Consider the following 20,961-nt stretch of genomic DNA (forward strand, 5'->3'; position numbering starts at 1 on the left):
ATTTAAACAGTCCAAGATGTCTAGCAGCTGAAGCAAAGAAAGTTAATTTTTGTAGAACAAAGACTGAAAAATGTACATATGGATCAAATTGATCCTAAACTTGATTGTATCTTAGTCATTTTGCCTTCAACTCATTCTCCTACTGGGCTCATTATGCAAAGAGAAGATAATATTATGAAATGGACTTTCTTAGCTCATAAACAAAGTAAAAAATTGAAGACCTATAGAAAAGGTTTCTGAATTAAGTATAAAAGGAGGAATAAGACTATCTCAATTTTCAGGAACAAATGTGGCCAAAATTGTAGTTCTTCTTACAAATGCTGAGATTATGTCATTATGAGTGATCAATGAAGATTGACAAAGAGCTTGTCATAACTACTTGGGTGAAATTAATAACAAATGTCCAAAAAGCAAGCACAAAGAGCTTATAGAAAGATCTAATTGTATTCTTCCACGTACAGTAAAAAGAACACCAATTCCAGAGGCACCAACATTTTATACTGATGCAAACAAGATGAGATGGCAGATTACAAGTCAGATAAAATAAGCAAGGTGATCAAAAGTCAGTATACATCAGTTCAAAAATCATAATTGTATGCAATCCTATGGATTAAATTATCCTGAATCTCTTAACATGATTACTGATTCTTTATATGCAGAAAGAGTTGTTTTACATATAGAGGCTGCTGAATTTGTGCCTGATAACTCAGAATTAACTGTTATATGATTGCCATGGCAACAGGCCCTCAGAAGTAGACACCATCCATTATGTATTACTCATATTCAGTCCATACAGGTTTGCCTGATCCATCAGCTCAAGGAAATGAGGAAATTGACCAATTACTAATAGGAAATGTGTTCGAAGCCTCAAAATTTCATGAGAAACATCATGCTAAAGGGAAAGGTTTAAATTTTTTTCCCACCACTTGGTGACAAACCAAAGAAATAATTTTAAAATAATCCAATATGTTCTCTGTTCAACCAAACTCTGTTACCTACTTTTAATAACCCTAAGGGTACCAAAAAATGACATCTGGTAGATGGGTGTGTTCCATTTTGCAGACCTTGGAAAACAAAGGTATATACAGCATACCATTGACATGTACTCAGAGTTTCAATGGGCAACTGCTTTAAGTTTAAAAAGGCTAGTTGTGTAATTACACACTTATTGGAAATAATGGCAATTATATGGATACTTACACAAATTAAAACTGACAATGATCCCATATATGTATTCAATAAGATGAAACAATTCTTTGCATATTATAATATAAAGCATGTTACTGGTATACCACACAATCCCACAGGACAAGCAGTTATATAAAGAGCCAATCATGCCTTAAGATAGATGCTTACTGAGCTGGTGAGTTGGCTCAGTGGTTAAGAGCACTGACTGCTCTTCCAGAGGTCCTGAGTTCAAATCCCAGCAACTACATAGTGGCTCACAATCCATAATGAGACCTGACACCTTCTCCTCTCCTGGTATGTCTGAGGACAGCTACAGTGTACTTACATATAACAATAAATAAATCTTTAAAAAAACAAAAAGAAGCCGGGCGTGGTGGCACACGCCTTTAATCCCAGCACTCGGGAGGCAGAGGCAGGCGGATTTCTGAGTTTGAGGCCTGCCTGGTCTACAAAGTGAGCTCCAGGACAGCCAGGGCTATACAGAGAAACCCTGTCTCGGACAAAAAAAAAAAAAAAAAGATAGATGCTTACAAAACAAAAATGGAGAGTAGATACTGCTCATTAACAGACTAAATAATGTTCGTTATTTAGGGACAGACTAAATAATGCTTCATTAACTCTAAAATTTCTTGATAATGGTAAAAAAGGAAAAACAGCAGCTGAGAGACACTGGGTTATTAAAAAAACCTGAAGAACTAAGCCAACCGATATCCTATAAGTATGTGTTGATATTAGAATGGAAACCTGCAATAGTTTTAAGATAGGGAAGCGGTTATGCTTATGCAACTACAGGGAATGAAAAAATATGGTTACCAATAAAACTTATAAAAATTAGATCTGACCAGAGAAAACCTCTTATCACCTGGAACAGTGATGTCTTCACAAAGCAAATAGCCCAAGCGATTCACAGACTGTCTGTTACTGATTTCTCCAAAGCAGGCATGAAAATCAACTTCAAAAGGGCTAGCCCAAATGATTGATCACACAAAGACTGGACAATACATGGACTAGACAGACAACACAGACTGGATAGACACAAAGACTAGAAAACAAATGCTACGCCTAGCTCTTTTCATATTAACCGTTTTTCCCCTTGGGTCCCAGTTAGGAATTCCTCACCCCAATTCAGCAGGAAGCCATTATAAGGCAACCGTCATTCTTCTCCCTTAAGTTGGGGTGGGTGGTTTTGATTCTTTGATGTGTTATGGTTGTTATTATTTAGGGTGGTAGGTTGTTTTGTATAATTTTATATATTGATAGAAATTTAATGTTTTGTTTAATGATGGTATATTAATAGAAATCTAGGGTTGTTTTGTTTAGTGATGGTTTCTTGATAGGATCTTAATGTTGCTTTGCTTAATTGTTGTATATTTATAGAAATTTAAAGTTGTTTTGTTTAATTATTGCATACTGATAGAAATGTAAAGTTGTTTTGTTTGACATATTATATATTGATATAAATTTAAGGTGGTTTTGTTAGACTGTTGTTTGACTATCTTGTACATAAGCTGTTTATTTAAGCTGTGATTTAATGTTCTAGTTTTGTGGTTCTTATAATTGTTTCTATTGTGTGTAGATTGTTTCGGTTTTATTCTTTTTTTAAAGATCTATTTATTTATTTTATGCATGAGTGCTCTATCTGCACATACACCTGCACACCAGAAGAGGGCATCAGATCCCATTACAGATGGTTGTAAGCCACAACCATGTGGTTGCTGGGAATTGAACTCAGGACCTCTGGAAGAGCAGCCAGTGCTCTTAACCGCTGAGTCATCTCTCCAGCCCGTAGATTGTTAATGTTAGAGAAAAAGACAATTTTTTAAACAGAAAGGAGGATATGAAGTGGAAACTCCCGGTTTCTTTGGAGACTCAATTGTATCACGCAGTGTTTTTCTGGAGATTGTCTTGTAAAAGGATGTTTTGCTGAAGCAGGGACATGGGAGGGTGTTTTCCTGAGAACAGGCATGTGGTGTTTTTCTTGAAGTTTCCTGGGAAAAGGGCATGTGATGTTTTGCTGGAGTGGACGTTTGAGAGGACACATGATGTTTGGAAAGGATATAAGCATAACCCAACAGACAGTGGACCATGCTGTGTAGCATTGGTTGGTCTTGCCACTCTTTGCTGGTCTTCCCTGTCAACACTGTGGCATTGGTTGGCCTTGCCCTCTTCACTGATCACCACTGTCCTGACTTTTAGAGAAAAAATGAACCAAAGAACTTCTCATGATATTCCAGCTTGGGCCAATGGGCCAGTTTCTCCTAGATTGAACTGCCAGTGCTGATTCACTAAGAGTGTTTACAAGTGGATACAAGGAGCTACCACTGCTGATTCATGTAAACTGAACTGCTGATATCCTGACAACGAAGATTGGAATTGCCCAAAAGAATTCTTCCTAAACAGATCCACATTCCCCTTTGCCCAACCTTTCATCCCCACTACCTCTGGTGGGCTAGAAGGGAGGATAAATTATCTAAGGACCCTTATTAAAGTAGGTTTTGAAGAATCTAAACCTTCATAGAAGACTACCTATCTTGGCTACAGCTGAGTGGAGGCAGAGGAGCCTGTCTCAAAGTAGAATTGCCACTGTCTTTCAGATTCCAATGCCAAAGACTAAGCCAAGGTTCAAGACTTCCTAGGTGCAGCCAATATCCATATTGCTGCCTCTGGATTCCAGAGTTTATGGAAATAGCAAGGTTCCTATACACCAACACAAAAAGGGGCACTGTAAAAGAAACTTTTATGTGCCTGTTGTAATTATTGTCTTCGAGGCTTACTGCCTCAGTCTGCTAACCTCGACCTAATTCTGGGAGCTTCTTGCCTCCTCCGTACACTCTAACCTAGGCCTAAAATGTTTTCAGCTTCTGACACTTACTTCTCAATAAGCTTACCCTTTCCTGCTCTTTCTGACCCCTGCTGGCTCATTCATTCTGTTCTGCCTCAAGCTCCTCCCCACGCTGACTGATTCAATCTGGCTTCTCTTGGCTTCTCCTGAATTGATTGCCCTGCTTGGCCTCATACTAACTTTGGCAATATGTTCTAATCTTCTAGCTCTTTTTTATTCTCCAGCTTTTTTGGTTTTCACCTGTATCTACCTTGTTCTCTCTCTACACCCTGTCTCTGTATAACTGTCCTGTGTCATTCTTGTTTTCTCTCTGTGCTGTTCTCTCTTAAGTAAGTCTCTCGTCTCTCTCTGCTCTCATGACAACTGGGCATATCCGATTCTGTCTCTGATTCAGCACTTTGTCACTCAGTTAGACATCACTTTCAAACATGGGTGCTTCCTTCTACAAGCTAATGTTATGTTCATTGTTTCAGATTTAAAGTGTGTATTAAAGGCATGTCTATACTGCAGCCAGAGGGATTAAAGGTGTGGCTGAGCCACACCAAAACTAGAAAAAGCTTTTTTCAGTAAATAACACAAATCTGGGGTTCACAATGTGATCAAATATTCTGTAACAAGGCACTGAGCCCTAATCTGAACTAAAACTAAACAAAAGCATTTGAGGCTTTAAGAAACAGCTCTGGGGGTTGGAGAGATGGCTCAGTGGTTAAGAGCTCTTCCAGAGGTCCTGAATTCAATTCGCAACAATGACATGGTAGCTATCCATAATGGGATCCAATGCCCTCTTCTGGTGTGTCTGAGGAAAGCAAATACATATATATATATATATGTATATATATATGTGTGTGTGTGTGTATGTATGTATATATATATATATATTTACAAAAAAGAAAGGAAGGGAAGGAGGAAGGAAGGAAGGGAGGGAGGGAGCAAGGGAGGGAGGGAGGGAGGGAGGGAGGAAGGAAGGAAGGAAGAAAGGAAGGAAGGAAGGAAGGAAGGAAGGAAGGAAGGAAGGAAGGAAGGAAAATAAGAAAAGAAACAGTTCTGACTCCTGCTCCAGCCTTAGAACTTCCAAGCAAAAGGAATTTTAACTCAAACCTTGGGGCCATGGAAACCCCCTGTGATGAGTGGACCCTGAGGCCACAGGATGTCTACTTGTCTAAGAGCTGTGGTAGCTACTGCTAATTTTAATTTTAAAAAAGCAAACAAGGGGCTGGTGAGATGGCTCAGTGGGTAAGAGCACCCGACTGCTCTTCCAAAGGTCCGGAGTTCAAATCCCAGCAACCACATGGTGGCTCACAACCATCCGTAACAAGATCTGACTCCCTCTTCTGGAGTGTCTGAAGACAGCTACAGTGTACTTACATATAATAAATAAATAAATAAATCTTTAAAAAAAAAAAAGCAAACAAATTAACTCTGTGGCAGCCTTACTTCTGGCCCACCTTAACAACTGTTGAGAAACCAGCCGCCATCAGCCCTCTTGCCTGATGACTTGGGTGACTATAACAGGATGGAAGATGATACCAGACACATGGGAGCTGAATGCTTAGTTTAACTAAAACAATTTACACCTCAGCCAGAGAGCAGACTTGCTTGATCTGACCCAGACTCTCAGATGGGGAGGAGGAAAGCCCACCACCATATACATGGTCCATCAGTTGGTATGTTTCACTACCAGTCATGTCCATGGTATATTCTACAAAGAAAGAGGGCTTCTTGCTGCTGGAAAAAAAGGGGACATTAAAAAAATCTTGGGGGGCTGAGATGGCTCAGTGGGTAAGAGCACCCGACTGCTCTTCCGAAGGACGGAAGTTCAAATCCCAGCAACCACATGGTGGCTCACAACCATCCTTAATGAAATCTGACTCCCTCTTCTGGAGTGTCTGAAGACAGCTACAGCATACTTACATATAATAAAAATAAATAAATCTTAAAAAAAAAATCTTGGCCCTTCTAGAGGCTATTTGTCTTCTCCTACAAATTGCTATCCTCCACTACCAGGCTGAAACAACTGGCAGGACTCTGTAACTAACCTTTCACCAGGCTACTCAGCTGGGATCCACAAAACATTCTGAGCTGCCCAAATCAAGATAACTAGACAGGACATCTTGGTGCAGGATGACTCAGCTGGATGACAGGCAAGGTTTGTGCTCAAGTGAATCCAAAACAGAGAGCACTTACCCAGGACGGGTCCAAATGAGAGAAAAACACCCAGGCAAAGTCCAGACAAACTGACTTCACCAAGATCTGGTCTGCTGGGAAAGAATATAAGTCTTTGCTACTTTTTACAGATATCTTTTCAGGTTGGGTAGAAGTATTCCCTACCCAGGCTGAAACTGCTCAAATATTGGCTAAAAAGCTCCTTCAGGAGTTGATCCCCTGATTTGATTGCCTCCTTGCAATGGGGTCTAGCAATAACCTAGCTTTTATAGACAAAAATCTCTCAACAGCTAAAACTTTAGAAACAGATTGAAAGCATCATTGTGCATATACACCTCAGAGTTCTGGACAGATAAAAAGAATAAACAAGACATTAAAAGAAACTTTAACAAAACTCTCATACAAGTCTACCAAAGGATGGATAGGCCTCCCTCCTTTGCTTCAGTCTGCCACACCCCATATTGCGAGAGATATACCCTCCTATGAGATTATGTTTGGAAGACCTCCCCAACTGCTTCTGGAGGCTCAGAGACCAGCAATTCGCAGAACTAAGTAAATCTCTCTCTCCTCTCTTTCTTCTCTTTCTTCTCTCTCTCTCTCTCTCTCTCTCTCTCTCTCTCTCTCTCTCTCTCTCTCTCTCTCTCTCTCTCTCTCTCTCTGTGTTGGTGTTTTGCCTGCATGTGTATCTGTGTTGGATCCCACTGGAACTAGAGTTACAGTTGTGAGATGCCATGTGGGTGCTGGAAATTGAACTTGGGTCCTCTGGAAGAGCAGCCAGTGCTCCTCACTACTGAGCCTGATATCACCATCTCTCCAACCCCCTGGTAAAACTCTCTTAAGCACTCCTTTCTCAAGTCACTACAGACACTCCCATCCTCCATAAAGACTTCTCACTGAACTGAGAAACCCAGCCGACCTCCCAATCCACCACTAGTTTCCCCTGGCTCTGTCTGCACCAGACAGGTGACCACGGGGGCCCTGCCATTGACTCGGACAGGACTCTACAGAGTGATTCTCTACGCTCTTGTGGCTGTGAAAGTAACTAGCATTACACAATAGATCCACCACACCCAGGTGAAGAAATGGGGAGGCACAGATGCTGTCAAATGGACTGTCCCTGGACTATGGACCCATTGAAAATAAGCTTTCACTAGGTCCCAGGCCCTTCTGATACCTGCCCCTCTACCACCTTCTGAGATTTATGTCTGGTATGAGTTTAGTATTATGATCTAACCCCCTCCACTGGCCTGGACTGGAAACTGAGAAAGACAGATACAGACAAGGCTTTAATTAGTGTGACTACCATCCAGCAACCCATATTCCCTCTTGGACTTTACTTGTTAATGCTCTCTTTGTCTGGTTGTATGGAAAAAAAGAAAGATGTAGGATATATCTTTTGAGACAGGAACACAAAGTTTACATTTCTACACATGTCCTATGACTGGACCCCCGATTGTCAAAATCAAGGGAGTTTCCATTTCAAAAATTGGGGTTGGAAAACCAAGGCTTTCTTTAAAGAAATCTTTTAAAAAAGATTCTGACCTTTGAGAAATAGGGAAAACCTGGGCAATCAGACTCTATGCCACAGGAAGGGACCCTGTACATAGAGTTAATAATTTCCAGCCAGAAATTGGCCAGGGTTGCTGGTTAGACTTAGACACCTGGCCCCCATACTGCATAGGGACAGGAACTAAACAGATGGTCAGCCCATTTACTAACAAAACTGTGACCGGGGATAGCCTTAAAAAACATTAGACATTAGACAACTTATAAGGGGCTAAAACTTGTCTAACATCCAAAACCTTTAACCTAGGCACTTCCCCTATTTTGATGCCTACTATTCTGCCTAATGAATTAATTCATTTGGGTAACAGAAATATTACTGTTGAGACCACCTGGTGGGCATGTACCAACGGTTTGACTAAATATGCCTCTTCTGATGCTTTCTAAACTAAGTAAACAGATTAATATCTAGAGGTATTATAACAACCGTTATATGCCCTTGCAAAAATAGTCCTATCAAATTGAAGAGGCTTAGACTTCTCAAGCGATAAATGAAACTATGTTCAGCTTTTGAAAAAACCTGTTGTTTCTATGTGAATTATTCAGAAGTAATTTAAAAAAGCTTGCCATGGTTGAGAAAGAAAAACAAGAGACAAAGACATAAATCAAATAACTGATACCATCTCTGTTCTCTTGGTCCCTGATAGCTAACTACACTGCTATCAGCACTGACTGGGTGGTTCTTAGGACCAACTACACCTCTTTAGAGCAGGATGAGTCCATAATTTGACTCATTCACTAGGACCACTGGGGAATGTAACAGAGCCCCAGACCTGAGTAGGACCTGAGACCTTAGCACAACTGACTCCATGATGGAAGTTCCATTCTGGCAATAAAACTTAGTACATAGACAGCACCACCTGCCAAAACTAAAACAAAGACTTAATCCATCTGTGATGGCTTAATAAAAATTCGCCCCCCGCTGGTGTGGTGGCACATGCCTTTAATCCCAGCACTCAGGAGGCATAGGCAGGTGGATTTCTGAGTTTGAGGCCAGCCTGGTCTACAGAGTGAGTTCCCGGACAGCCAGAGCTATACAGAGAAACCCTGTCTCAAAAAAAAAAAAAAAAAAAAAAAAAAACATAGGCCTACAGGGAATAGAACATACCTTTTATCTTTTTATAATCACAACTGTAACGCTCAGAGCTGGTGCTGCTGAGCCAGAGAGCAGTGGTCCAGGCCCAGCCTGGAAGTCACAGAGAGAAACTGTCTCCAAGGAGAGGGAAATCTCACCCAAGGGAAAGAGTTCTGAAACAAGGGTCAGGGCAGCTCTGAGCTCAAGAAATCCCTGGGACCATGCAGACGGTCCGTCCGTCGGTTGCTCTGCCCAGTGGGGGTACGGGGGGCTTACCAGATCTGGGCTAGTGAGCATCGAACTCTTGTGGTAGCTGAGGTGGGATGCAAACCTGCAGAGTTTCTAGATCCGAGTCACAGGGCACCAATGTTGTGATTATAAAAAGATAAAGGGTATTAATATATGTCCTGTGGGGGCATGGTGAGGTATGGATGAAGGGGGTGCCTCAGCGAGCCCATGCCAAAGCATGCCTTCCCCCTGAGAGACCAGTCACACAACAATATAGCATAGAATAGAATTTATTCCGGGCATGGGATGGGAGTTAAGAGGGTAGTAGAGGCAGAGAAAGGCAGAGAGATGAGAGTAGAAAAGTAAAGGCCAGCCATGACCACGTGGAGAGAGAGGGGAAGGCAATGGGGAGAGATGGGGAGCAAGAGGGAGAGAGGGGGAGCAAGAGGGAGGGGGAGCAAGAAGGCAAGAGGCAAGAGAGAAAAGCAGGAGTAAGACAGCAAGAGAGGGAGGAGGGGGCAAACAGCCCTGTACTGGCTAGTTTTGTGTCAACTTGACACAGCTGGAGTTATCACAGAGAAAGGAGCTTTAGTTGAGGAAATGCCTCCATGAGATCCAACAGTACGGCATTTTCTCAATTAGTGATCAAGGAGGGAGGGCCCCTTTGTGGGTGGGACCATCTCTGGGCTGGTAGTCTTGGGTTTTATAAGAAAGCAAGCTGAGCAAGCCAGGGGAAGCAAGCCAGTAATGAACATCCCTCCATGGCCTCTGCATCAGCTCCTACTTTCTGACCTGCTTGAGTTCCAGTCCTGACTTCCTTTGGTATGGAAGTGTAAGCCGAATAAACTTCCTCCCCAACTTGCTTCTTCGTCATGATGTTTGTGCAGGAATAGAAACCCTGACTAAGACAAGCCCCTTTTATAGTGGGCCAGGCCTAACTGGCTGTTGCCAGGTAACTATGGGGAGGAACATACCTGGCTGTTGATAGGTAATAGTGAGAGTGGAGTTGAGACAGAATACCAACATCTAGGCTACAAAGCAGAAGGTGCTACTGCATGTGAGGTTTCTTCCCAATTGAGGTCTTTGTAGATAAAGGCTCTGACAGAACATATACATAAGCTAACTTATCCCATAAAGGAATGGCCAGCAAGCCATATAGGACCTAAGCCTATGAGTGAAGGATGCAAATATGCCCTCACCTGAGTAGAAGCTGCCCAGGACATCTTACAAGCATTTCCATACGAGAAAGGAACACATGACGCCACCATCAGGGTATCACCCAACTCAGAAAATTGTCCTCGAATGAGGTAGTCATTCACAAACACGAATGCACAGACCTGGATAAAGACAACCAGAAGCAATGGTACTTTCACCTATCTTGAAAAGATACTGGGATTAGGTTCAATTTTTTTTTTAATTTTTAAGATTTATTTATGTATACAGCCTTCTGCCTGCATATATGCCTGCAGCCCAGAAGAGAGAACCAGGTTTAATTATAGATGGTTATGAGCCACCATGTGGTTGCTGGGAATTGAACTCAGGACCTCTGAAAGAGCAGTCAGTGCTCTTAACCACTGAGCCATCTCTCCAACCCCTAGGTTCAATTTTTTATATAATTTACTTTTAAGAGTGTTGGTGTTCTGTCTGTACGTATGACAGTGTGAGAATGTTAGATCCCTTGGAAGTGGAGTTAACAGACACTTGTGAGCTGCCATGTGTGTGCTGGGAATTGAACCAGGGATCTTTGGAAGAATAGCCAGTGCTCTTAACTGCTAAGCCATCTCTCCATCCCCAGATTAATTTTTTAATGGGATATTAAAACAACAGCTTTAAAAAAAAACCCAACAGCTTTTTAGCTGTTTAAGTACAGGATGCGCCCTAATGACACAAAGCCCATAAGGCTGTTAAGTGAGTACCTCACAGTCAAGGGCAGGTCGCCTCAATATGAATTGTTGGTCAAGGCCAATCCTGAGCCCACATGCCAGAAACAGAGGATGAGACCTCAATGCTGAAGACAAGCTCTTTGGCAACAGGACATGGAAAACTCATGGAAGTAAGCCAGAGGTTTCCTTCATACTTGCTAGCTTCCCCAGTGACTGGTGTTATGCAGGTTGCAGAGAGAGAATTTTCACTAACAGTGTTGCTCAGGTAGACCCTGTGTGGTATGGTACCAAAAAGCTAGGCTTGTGGCATGACAGAGGCATGATTACCGTGAGTAAAACAAGCTTTCTCAGATTTAAGGCAACTCTACAGGAGGAAATTCGTGTCTGCTACCATATGCCAGGTCAAAGTCCTGTAGCTAGACAAACCATAGGCCCCAGCTATAAAATAACTGTCACTGTTTTAACTGATGGAAGTGATGTGTCTGACCAAGTGCCTCATAAACGTCTACATATATGCACATGGGTCACGATGATTGTTATCTGCAGTTTGTCCTGGGAGCAAAGTTTACAATGATGGTGTACCTCAGAGATTCATAATCACTAGTGAAACTTCTGATATCGGCGTCACCCTTCCAAGACTCAAAAGGTAACTTGAAAAAAATAGGTAGGAGTCCATCACAGGAAAGAATGGATTATTGTCCAGCTATATCCTCTAAATTGAAACATTCTCCAAGGAGGAAGGAGAAAGGCTCATCAGACCCAGGAATTGAATGAATTATCTTGTAAGTCCCAGAAAGCTAAGGCTAAAACATTCAGAGGACTCCTCGAGGTTATGGACCAGTAAACAACTGCTGACAGAAGAGACTCTGACCAGCAGGGTTCCCTCCAAGTTGTAGTCAACTAGTCTAGGGGTGTAGTCAAAACTCAAGTTGGCATGGGTGGTCTGCTGATGCACATGCTTGTGAGCTGTCCGTGGTCCTGTAAGTAACCTCAATAGAATCACTGCTTACCAAGCTAGGCCTTAGAAGACCATTTTAGTTCCCATCTGAGGTAAGTAAATATTATTTCACATCTCCCCAGTTAAAAGCCCAACATGACACTGTTGCTGAAAGTGTGACAGATGATACCTTTTCCAAATTGTCTGTATTCTTAGAGTTTTATTGAGTATGAAAGAACTGAAGATATCTGTTCTACACAAATGAGAATATATATATATATATATATATATATATATATATATATATATACACACACACACACACACATACATACAGAGAGGGAGTAGAGTTTTTCTCACATATGAGGTATACCATATCTGAAGAACACTGTCGTGTGTCGGCCTAGTATTGTTTGTATTTTAATATTAATTTGGGGTCCTTAAGATTGGTTGTCTCAGAGACGACAGAGTGACTTTGTCTCCAAGATATTTTTTATTGGTAAATAAAGATGTTAACAGTTAACAGTTGGACAAAAGAGACATTGGTTTTGTGGGCTTAAGATTAGAGAGGGACCATGAGGAGAAATAAGGGTGCAGGAGAAGGAAGGAGAAGCCGCCACGGGTTAGGAGTCAGAAGAATGTAGCCCTGAGGGCTGGCCGATTGGAGTTAAGAACAGCCCAGATGAAACATAGTAAGTAGTAAGCAATAACTCTGGCTTATAGCTAGGAAAGTAGATTCCAACAATATAGAGAGTAGTATCTGCCCAGCTCTTGTGTTGCTTAAGGCTTACTATAAATATAAAGGTTGTATGTATCTTTCATCCGGGAATAGCAAAGGTGGGGTAGAAACTCCGGGTTAGGATTGAAATCCTTTCGACAACAGAACAGTGCGAGGTGTGGCCTTTTGGCCACGCTATTTCCATCCAGAGGGTTTCCTTCCAGCATGAGTGGTCACTGTCCAGTGTAATACCTAAGAGCTCCACCACAATGTCCATAGTCACACAGCTTTCTCCTGTATTTTCTAAGAAACTGAAGATGACAAGCACATCTAAAGACTTCATCACAGTGTCTACTTCATAGGGTTTGCATCTAATAAGAGTGATGTCATGGAAGTGCAAGGTCTCCCAACATTGTTTACACTGACAACATTTTTTTCTCCAGTATAAATTTTTCACGTAACAGAAGATAACTAAGAAGTGTAAAGGCTTTAGCATGTTATTCACATTCAAAGGGTTTCTCTCCACCATGGGTCCGTTCATGTCTCTGAAGATGACTGTGCCGCCTGAAGGCTTTCCCACACTGTTTACACTCATAGGGTTTCTCTCCAGTATGAATTTTTTCATGTAACTGAAGATGATAATGACGCCTAAAGGCTTTCCCACACTGCTTACACTCATAAGGTTTTTCTCCAGTGTGTATTTTTTCATGTAATGGCAAGGAACCAGGAAATCTAAAGGCTTTTCCACACTGTTTACACTTATAGGGTTTTTCTCCAGTGTGAATTTTTTCATGTAATGGCAGGGCACCAGGAAATCTAAAGGCTTTCCCACATTGTTTACATTCATAGGGTTTCTCTCCAGTATGAATTCTTTCATGTAATCGAAGGTATTTGGGATATCTAAAAGCTTTACCACAATACGTGCATTCGTAGAATCTTTCGGTGTGAATTAGTTCATGTCTTTGAAGGGCAGTAGAGGAGCTCAAGGCTTTACCACATATATTACATTCATAAAACTTTCCCATAGTGGGGCTTCCTCCATGTGCACAAACAGAGTTCTTTCCACACTCCTTGTATTGATAGGGTGTTTTTCCACTGTGAGCCTCTTGATGTGTTCCTAGTGGATTTGGAAAACAGGAAGATCTTAAGCATACCTCACACTCACAAGGCCCATTCCCAGTGTGGGCTTCCGTACACCTTTGAAAGCTGGTAAGAGAGTTCAAGTCATATTGCTCGGCCCCACAGTCCTCACGCTCACGTGGTTTATAACAGGGGAGAAATGTGGCATGCCTATCAGAGGATGAGTGACTCGTCGAAGCCTTCCCACATATATGGGATTCATATGGTGCTAGTCCTGGAAAAACTGTCATGCTTGCATGAAGGTTTGAGATCCATGTCAGAGTTTCTTCGACCTGATCATCTTCTGTCCTCTCACAGGGGGTCTCTGACATGGAACCACTGAAAAAGGACAAGTTTGTTAGAGAGGTGCTTTACTCCTTACTGCTTATTAGATTTATGTCATACACTGCTCCCAAAATCAGGCCAAGTATGTGCTTTCTGGCCCATTCGAACAGTGTGACACCAAATAGGTTGATGGCTTTATAGCATGGCTCCCACAGAACAGTAATCAGAACAGGAGCATTCACCGATACAAAGTCCTAGGAGCGTTTCCAAGAGAAACCCTCTGCAAACCCTGATGTGCTCTTATACTCAGCACACATTTTTAGTGTTGTAATATAGGTATGATTTTTCTAATGATGAAACAACTGAAAGCTGATTTTGTTTTTTTATTATTTATTATTATATGTAAGTACACTGTAGCTGTCTTCAGACACCCCAGAAGAGGGCGTCAGATCTCATTATGGATGGTTATGAGCTACCATGTGGTTGCTGTGATTTGAACTCAGGACCTTCGGAAGAGCAGTCAGTGCTCTTAACCACTGAGCCATCCCTCCAGCCCTGTTTTTTGTTTTCTTAAATGTTCATGGAATATTAAAATTCCTTCAAGTTCCTTTGCTTCAACTTTTGATAGAAATTACCTCATATTTCTCCAGGGATTTTTATAATGGTCTTCAACATTCTCCTCTTCCCATCTGTTTCCTATAAGGCATTCCCAGAAAATTTGGTATAAATTATTAGAGATCATTGAAAGAATTAGTTTCTACCTTCAATATCCACAAAAAACATGGCTGATTTGTTCACCATATTCTTCCCTTTCAATATAGCCCCAATTCCGGAAGAGCATTGATAGATACCAAGGGACACTTGCTCCCTAATTTACAGAGTGAAGGTAGGGTGATATCATTACCTATCGTAGCGAGGCTCCTGCAGATCTCCAGCATCACATCTCTGTACAGACTCTTCTGGGAAGAATCCAGCAAAGCCCACTCGTCCTGGGTGAAGTGCACAGCCACGTCCTCAAAGCTCACTGAGGCCTAAACATTGCACATACTTGATTGACAACAGGTTCAGCCACTGTGTGGACACACACATGTCCTCTAGCACACAGAAGTCGTCATGCAAGCAAGCACTGAGGGATGCAGAAGGGCAGCACTGTAGCAGCACTCTCTCATTACTGGGTTCAGGGCATAGGATGTGCTGCAGCTCTGCCCCAGTCCTCTGTGTACAGTGATTTCTACTTCCTGTCTCACGGTCCTCCCCCTGGGGTCCGGAACAGTGTTAACATTAGCACTCAAGAGCCTGCTTGTTCTTAGAAATTCCTCCTCACAACATTTAAAGTTTGATGGCATGAGGGAACGTAGCATTTTGATAGGGTTCACATGAATATAAAGGATAAATCACTCAACACAAACGATTTGTGCCAATACTAGGAAACTTCCTAAGCTCCCATTATCCTTCAGCAAGAAAATTGTGGCTCATGAGTCTAATGAGCTACTCTAGTGGACACTTCATGTGTGGTATCACAACAGTTAAACAGGTAAATAAGACTGAGCATGGTGGCTCACACCTTTAATCCCAGCACTCAGGAGGCAGAGGCAGGTAGATCTGTATGAGTTTGTAGCCAGCCTGGTCTACAGAGCAAGTTCCAAGACAGCCATGGCTTCAAATAAAAGTTAAGATAAATTAATTTTTTAAAAAAGATGAAGTTATCTACAGGCTGTAACATAGCAATTCTGTCCAACTGGAAACATTCCTTCCTGGATGGAAGCCGAAATTCAGGAGAGTTGGAAAGTGATTACACATCTTTGGGAAAGCAGGAATTTACAAGATCCACAGGCCGCTCTAGATCTAAATGTATAGAAGTGGCAAATGACTTCCAGGAGACCTGTCCAGTGGTAGAGTGGCCTGCAAGCCCTGCACAGTACGTCCTGCACAGTGCTCCGGGATGCAGCTTTCCTGAGTCCTGTGTCAGGACAGGCCTTCCCATGACACTGGTGACCTTCCTCATCCCGCTCCTCTAGGAAGCTCCTCAGCCTCTAAGGAAACCCAACAGAGCCGCTGGGTCACCGAGATGGACACTGGTGGAACTGTTGCTTTGGTTTTTCCTTGTTCCCCATGTGGAGGTGAGAAGAATTTGTGTTATGTCTCTGCAGGGAAGACTCACACAACATACTTGGCAACAGAACAGGAAATGACAGATTCGGTGAGTGTGGGAGGAGTGATTTCATGGTCTTGGTAACAAGGCCTGCAACCAAGGCTGACCAGGCTGAGGGTGAAGGAAATTCTGATAGGGCTGCCCTTCCCTATGTGTTAATGGTAGTGTGCTGTCTTACTATGGTAGACATTGCACATGTCATGGGATAGGTAGTGTAAGATGGAACCCCTGGGGCTGGAGAGATGGCTCAGCAGTTAAGAGCACTGACTGGTCTTCCAGAGGTCCTGAGTTCAACTCCCAGCAACCACATGGTGGCTCACAACCATCTGTAATGGGATCCAATGCCCTCTTCTGGTGTGTCTGAAGACATCTACAGTGTACTCATATACATAAATAAATAAATCTAAAAAAAGGGGGGGGAAACATTTTAAAAAGGTGGGTTCCCTTCTGGGGGGTAGGGGTAGGGGGCAGAGAATTCCACGCTGTCAGTCTTCTCCTATGTGGAGGAAATGGCATGCTTGCTTCATGACTGGGCTCTGCCATGTGAATGCTCTCTAGGAAGAGCTGGCTGCCAGCACAAATACTGCAAGCCCTGCAGAGCAGCACGTATGAGCAAATTGCCAGCAAGCTGCCTAGGAAGCAACCCTGCTTTGTGTAATAAGAAATGTGTCTGCGGCTGAGATGGCTGTTGGAGGAGGAATTCTAACATGTGTTTGCTAGCCTCTATATTAGCCCAATCTGGAAAAGAAAGCAGGAAAGACAGAGAATATGGACTAGCCAACACCTCTTTTTTTTTTTTTTTTTTTTTTTTTTGAGGGGGAGGTTTTCGAGACAGGGTTTCTCTGTGCAGCCCTGGCTGTCCTAGAACTCACTCTGTAGACCAGGCTGGCCTCAAACTCAGAAATCCACCTGCCTCTGCCTCCCAAGTGCTGGGATTAAAGGTGTGCGCCACCACTGCCTGGCTAACCAACACCTCTTTATGAGGAAAAAAAGCATGCAAGTTAGATCTAAGCTTAAAAGCTCTTTCTGGTACCCAAAACCTTAAAACCCAAGAGACTTCAGTCAGTAAAGAGAAAACATGAGGGGAGAACGTTGTAATGTAAGCATCGGAATGAGAGCGGTGCCTCAGGATGCCCAGCTCCAGACAAGACGCCAAAGTTCACTGGAGAACTAAAGAAAGATGCTAATTCAGGAACAACCCTGACCATGGTGCAGAGCTTTAGTGGCTTTGCTGAGCTACTTAGAAGGACTCCATACTTAGGATGCAGGAAAAGCATTGAAGGATCTCAGAGATGGGCTAAAGTGGGTCTGTAAAGGAGCTGAAAGAAGGACAGAGATAAGAACATGGTCTACCCACATCACCAGAAGTAAATGAGGCAAGACTTATGTGAAGCTGAAGTTCTTAAAGAAAGTGGACAGAAGGGCAAGTGCAAAGCTAGGGAACTCCCACAAGGCTGGAAAGCCTTTTGTTTACACTTATTTGTTTTATGTATATGAGTACAATGTAGCTGTGAGCCTTCAATTCCTTGTTGGGAATTGGATCTAGGACCTCTGCTTGCTCCAGTCAGCCTCACTCCCTCAGGCCCAAAGATATTATTATAAATAAGTATACTGTAGCTGTCTTCAAACATACTAGAGAAGGTGGCATCATACGGGTGGTTGTGAGCCACCATGTGGTTGCTAGGATTTGAACTCAGGACCTTCAGAAGAGCAGTCAGTGCTTTTACCCACTGAGACATCGCTCCAGCCCCCTGTAAAACCTTAAGAATGGCTCACAGGAAGCAAAAATGGCAAGACAGTGCAAATGGAAAAAACTAAGTCGGTCCAGTGGCTGCGATGAGCTCTGGGTTTTTCTCTCCAGCATGGAAGTAAGCCCAGAGTGCAAGCTGCTCACCTTCCAGAGGTTCACAGAAGCCAGGCAGGACTGAGGGAGAGACAGTGGAAGTGGCTGTGTGTGTCTACCAGAGCCTCGAGAAGCACAGCCTAGTGGGTAGCCCTGGGGAAAGCCAGTAAGCTTGAGCCAGCCATACCAAGTCATGGGGGTTAGGAAAGGCATGAAGGCCAGATGAAGATGCTACAACTGGAAAGAGAACAGGACAGGGGAGCCACTGAGACTTTAAAAAGTAAGAGTCTAGGGTAGAAAAGGTGTAGCAGCCAGAGAATCAGGGAGATTTCCTGTGAGACTGGGTCTCCTAGAAATAATATCTCACTTACTCATAAAGTCTATTCAGAATGAGCTGAGCAAAGATAACACCAATGGACATGAAAAACTGGGTAGGGACAAGCCCACAATGCCTCAATCGTACACAAAGAACTACAGGTAACTAAGGAAATCTGGGAGTAGGAGAGATACTCTTCCCCAGGGACGAGCACACTGCTTGCTTGTCCAATGCTTGACAGTCAGCCCTGAAAACATACACACGGGTAACATTCCATGGACTGAGCAGGTTATAGTTAGGAATATAGATGTTACAAGCATGCAACAACAATTAATGGAATAAGAAGCAGCCACGAATGTGAAGAAGAGCAGGGAGGATTATGGAAGGAGGTTTGGAGGGAGAAAAATGAAGGGAGAAATGTTTAATTGTATTAGAATCTCAAAATAAAATTGTTAAGTATAACACATAAAATACAAGTCTTTTCAAATAGGAAATTCCAAGACCAACAAAAACTCAAGGAAATAATAAGAAAACTTCTTGGGGCTGGGGAGATAGCTCAGCGGGTAAGACCACTAACTGCTCTTCTGAAGATCCTGAGTTCAAATCCCAGCAACCACTGGGATGTGTTCTGGTGAGTCTGAAGACAGCAACAGTGTGCTTATTTATAATAATAAATAAATCTTTTTTAAAAAAATCTTCTTGAATACAAGATTAACACAAGAAGTCCATCTTCCAGTATAATAGCAATGAGCAACTGAATGGTTAGCAATTTCCCCGAGTATGTAGCACCACAGCTCAAAGGAGACACAAAGAGAAGCATATACTAAATTTCACAAAGATCCTTGGATGAAGATAAATTTCTTTTTCAAAAATGAATCAAGCCAGGCACGGTGGCACAGGTCTTTAATTCCAGCACTTGGGAGTCAGAGACGAGGGATCTCTGTGAACTCAAGGCCAGCCTGAGCTACATGGCAAATTCCCATACAGCCAGGAATACATAGAGCAGTCACTCTAAACCTTCCTAACGCTGCGGCCCTTTGATACATTTCCTCATGTTGAGGTGACTCCCAACCAAAAAATTATTTTTGTTGCTATGTTATAATTGTAATGTTGTAACTGAGCAGTATCTCAGTTCCTAAAGCCATTGGGAATTAGTGTTTTCTGATTGTCTTAACCGAAAGGTAAAGAACCACTGACACAGAGAGATCCAGTGTCCAGAAAAAAGAAAAAAAAAATCAAATAAGAATATGCACTGGCCTAGTAAATAGAAGACAACACCAAGATGTTGCTTTCCTCAATTTACACTATAAATTCAAAACACAATCCCAACAAGAATGCTAACATCTTGTGTAACAGCAGAAAGCCGTTCTAAGGTTTATATGTAAAGGGGGAAAAAAAACCCTCAACGTTCCAGACAATTCTAAATAAATAGTACACAAATAAAAGATTTTATCTTTACAAAGAAATTTAATGATCATAATAGTGTACGAATATTTGGAAACTAATTTATCTACAAAACAGTATAAAAAAAGAACCTCACAAAATAGTCAATGTTCTTTTAAAAGAGCAAATTAAACTCAGGAGAGTAATTGTCTTCACAAATACTATCCAACATAGGCATAAATAAGCAAAAACTTAAGAGTTTACAACTCCCACAAAAGTATTTCAAAGTGGACTCTCCACCAATATGTGAAGACAACTCAGGGGAACCGGCAGGACCTTGAGTTCAGCAAACAGCCTCAGGGTACAACACAAAAACCACTTCGTGGCCGTGACGTCACCGACACGGAGGGCGGGGCCTCCCCTGCGGCGCCCTGAGCTCTGCGCAGACGCGGCCGAAGGGCGGAGCGACACAGCCGCAGCGACCTAGTCGCCGCCAACCGCAGCGGGCCTAACGCCGCACAAGCGAAGAGCTACCGATAGCTGCCACTCCTCTCCACCTGGGACAGCGGCCCTGCGCTCACCATGTCGCGGCTTCCGAGCTGCCCGTGCTCCCCTCACAGCGGCGGCCACAGCGCAGCACACGCACCCACGGGGCCTCCCTGAGCCACGGAGTTCAGTCTACAACACGGCGGACAGAGAAAATCCGCCTCCCACTGCCCTACCTCGCTCTTGATTGAGTGGTGTAAGCTTGAAGGCCCTGATTGGCTAGGTCCGCCCAGCGACTGCTGATTGACAGCAGGAGCTGAAGTGATGACCAGGCAGTCTCTGCCCTGGACTGCCTGCCTTTTACTCCAGCATATGGTCAGGAGAATTTACATTGACGCAGAACTTGTTCTTGTTCTTGGAGAGCTGGGCCCTGCTGTCTCAGTGAACTCGGCAAGCACTTCCTAGTCTAACAGGGTACCAGATGGTTCTCGTAAGCAGTCCAGTTACCAACTCAGTGTCTAATACAATGGCCCCTGTGCCTCAGACCTAGGAGGCCAGTCAGACCACTCTGGTTCCAGTTGATACTGAGAGGTTGAGAGCACATGCTGCTCTTCAGAGGACCCAAGTTCAATTTCCAGAACCCACATCGGGTGACTCCAAACTGTCTGCAAATACGGCTGCTTAGAGAACCCAGGACCACCAGTCCAGGGATGGCCCCAGCCACAATGGGCTTTCCCCCCATTAATCTCTAATTTTTAAAAATGACCTCACAGGCTTGCT

At 43.0% G+C, this 20,961-nt stretch overlaps 1 protein-coding gene across 1 annotated transcript; it reads right to left on the minus strand.

Moving 5' to 3' along the window:
- Window positions 1-12,083: 12,083 nt before the first annotated feature.
- On the minus strand, window positions 12,084-20,407 carry Zfp963 (zinc finger protein 963). The gene is made up of 4 exons (NM_001200023.1): window positions 20,277-20,407; window positions 14,906-15,032; window positions 14,637-14,697; window positions 12,084-14,055 (listed from the first exon to the last, which is right to left on the minus strand). The coding sequence occupies exons 1-4, from the start codon at window positions 20,277-20,279 to the stop codon at window positions 13,095-13,097; spliced, it is 1,152 nt and encodes a 383-aa protein (NP_001186952.1). The 5' UTR covers window positions 20,280-20,407; the 3' UTR covers window positions 12,084-13,094.
- Between the last annotated feature and the right edge of the window lie 554 nt (window positions 20,408-20,961).

This window comes from Mus musculus, chromosome 8 (assembly GCF_000001635.26).
Source record: "Mus musculus strain C57BL/6J chromosome 8, GRCm38.p6 C57BL/6J".
Classification (NCBI taxonomy): Eukaryota; Metazoa; Chordata; class Mammalia; order Rodentia; family Muridae; genus Mus; species Mus musculus.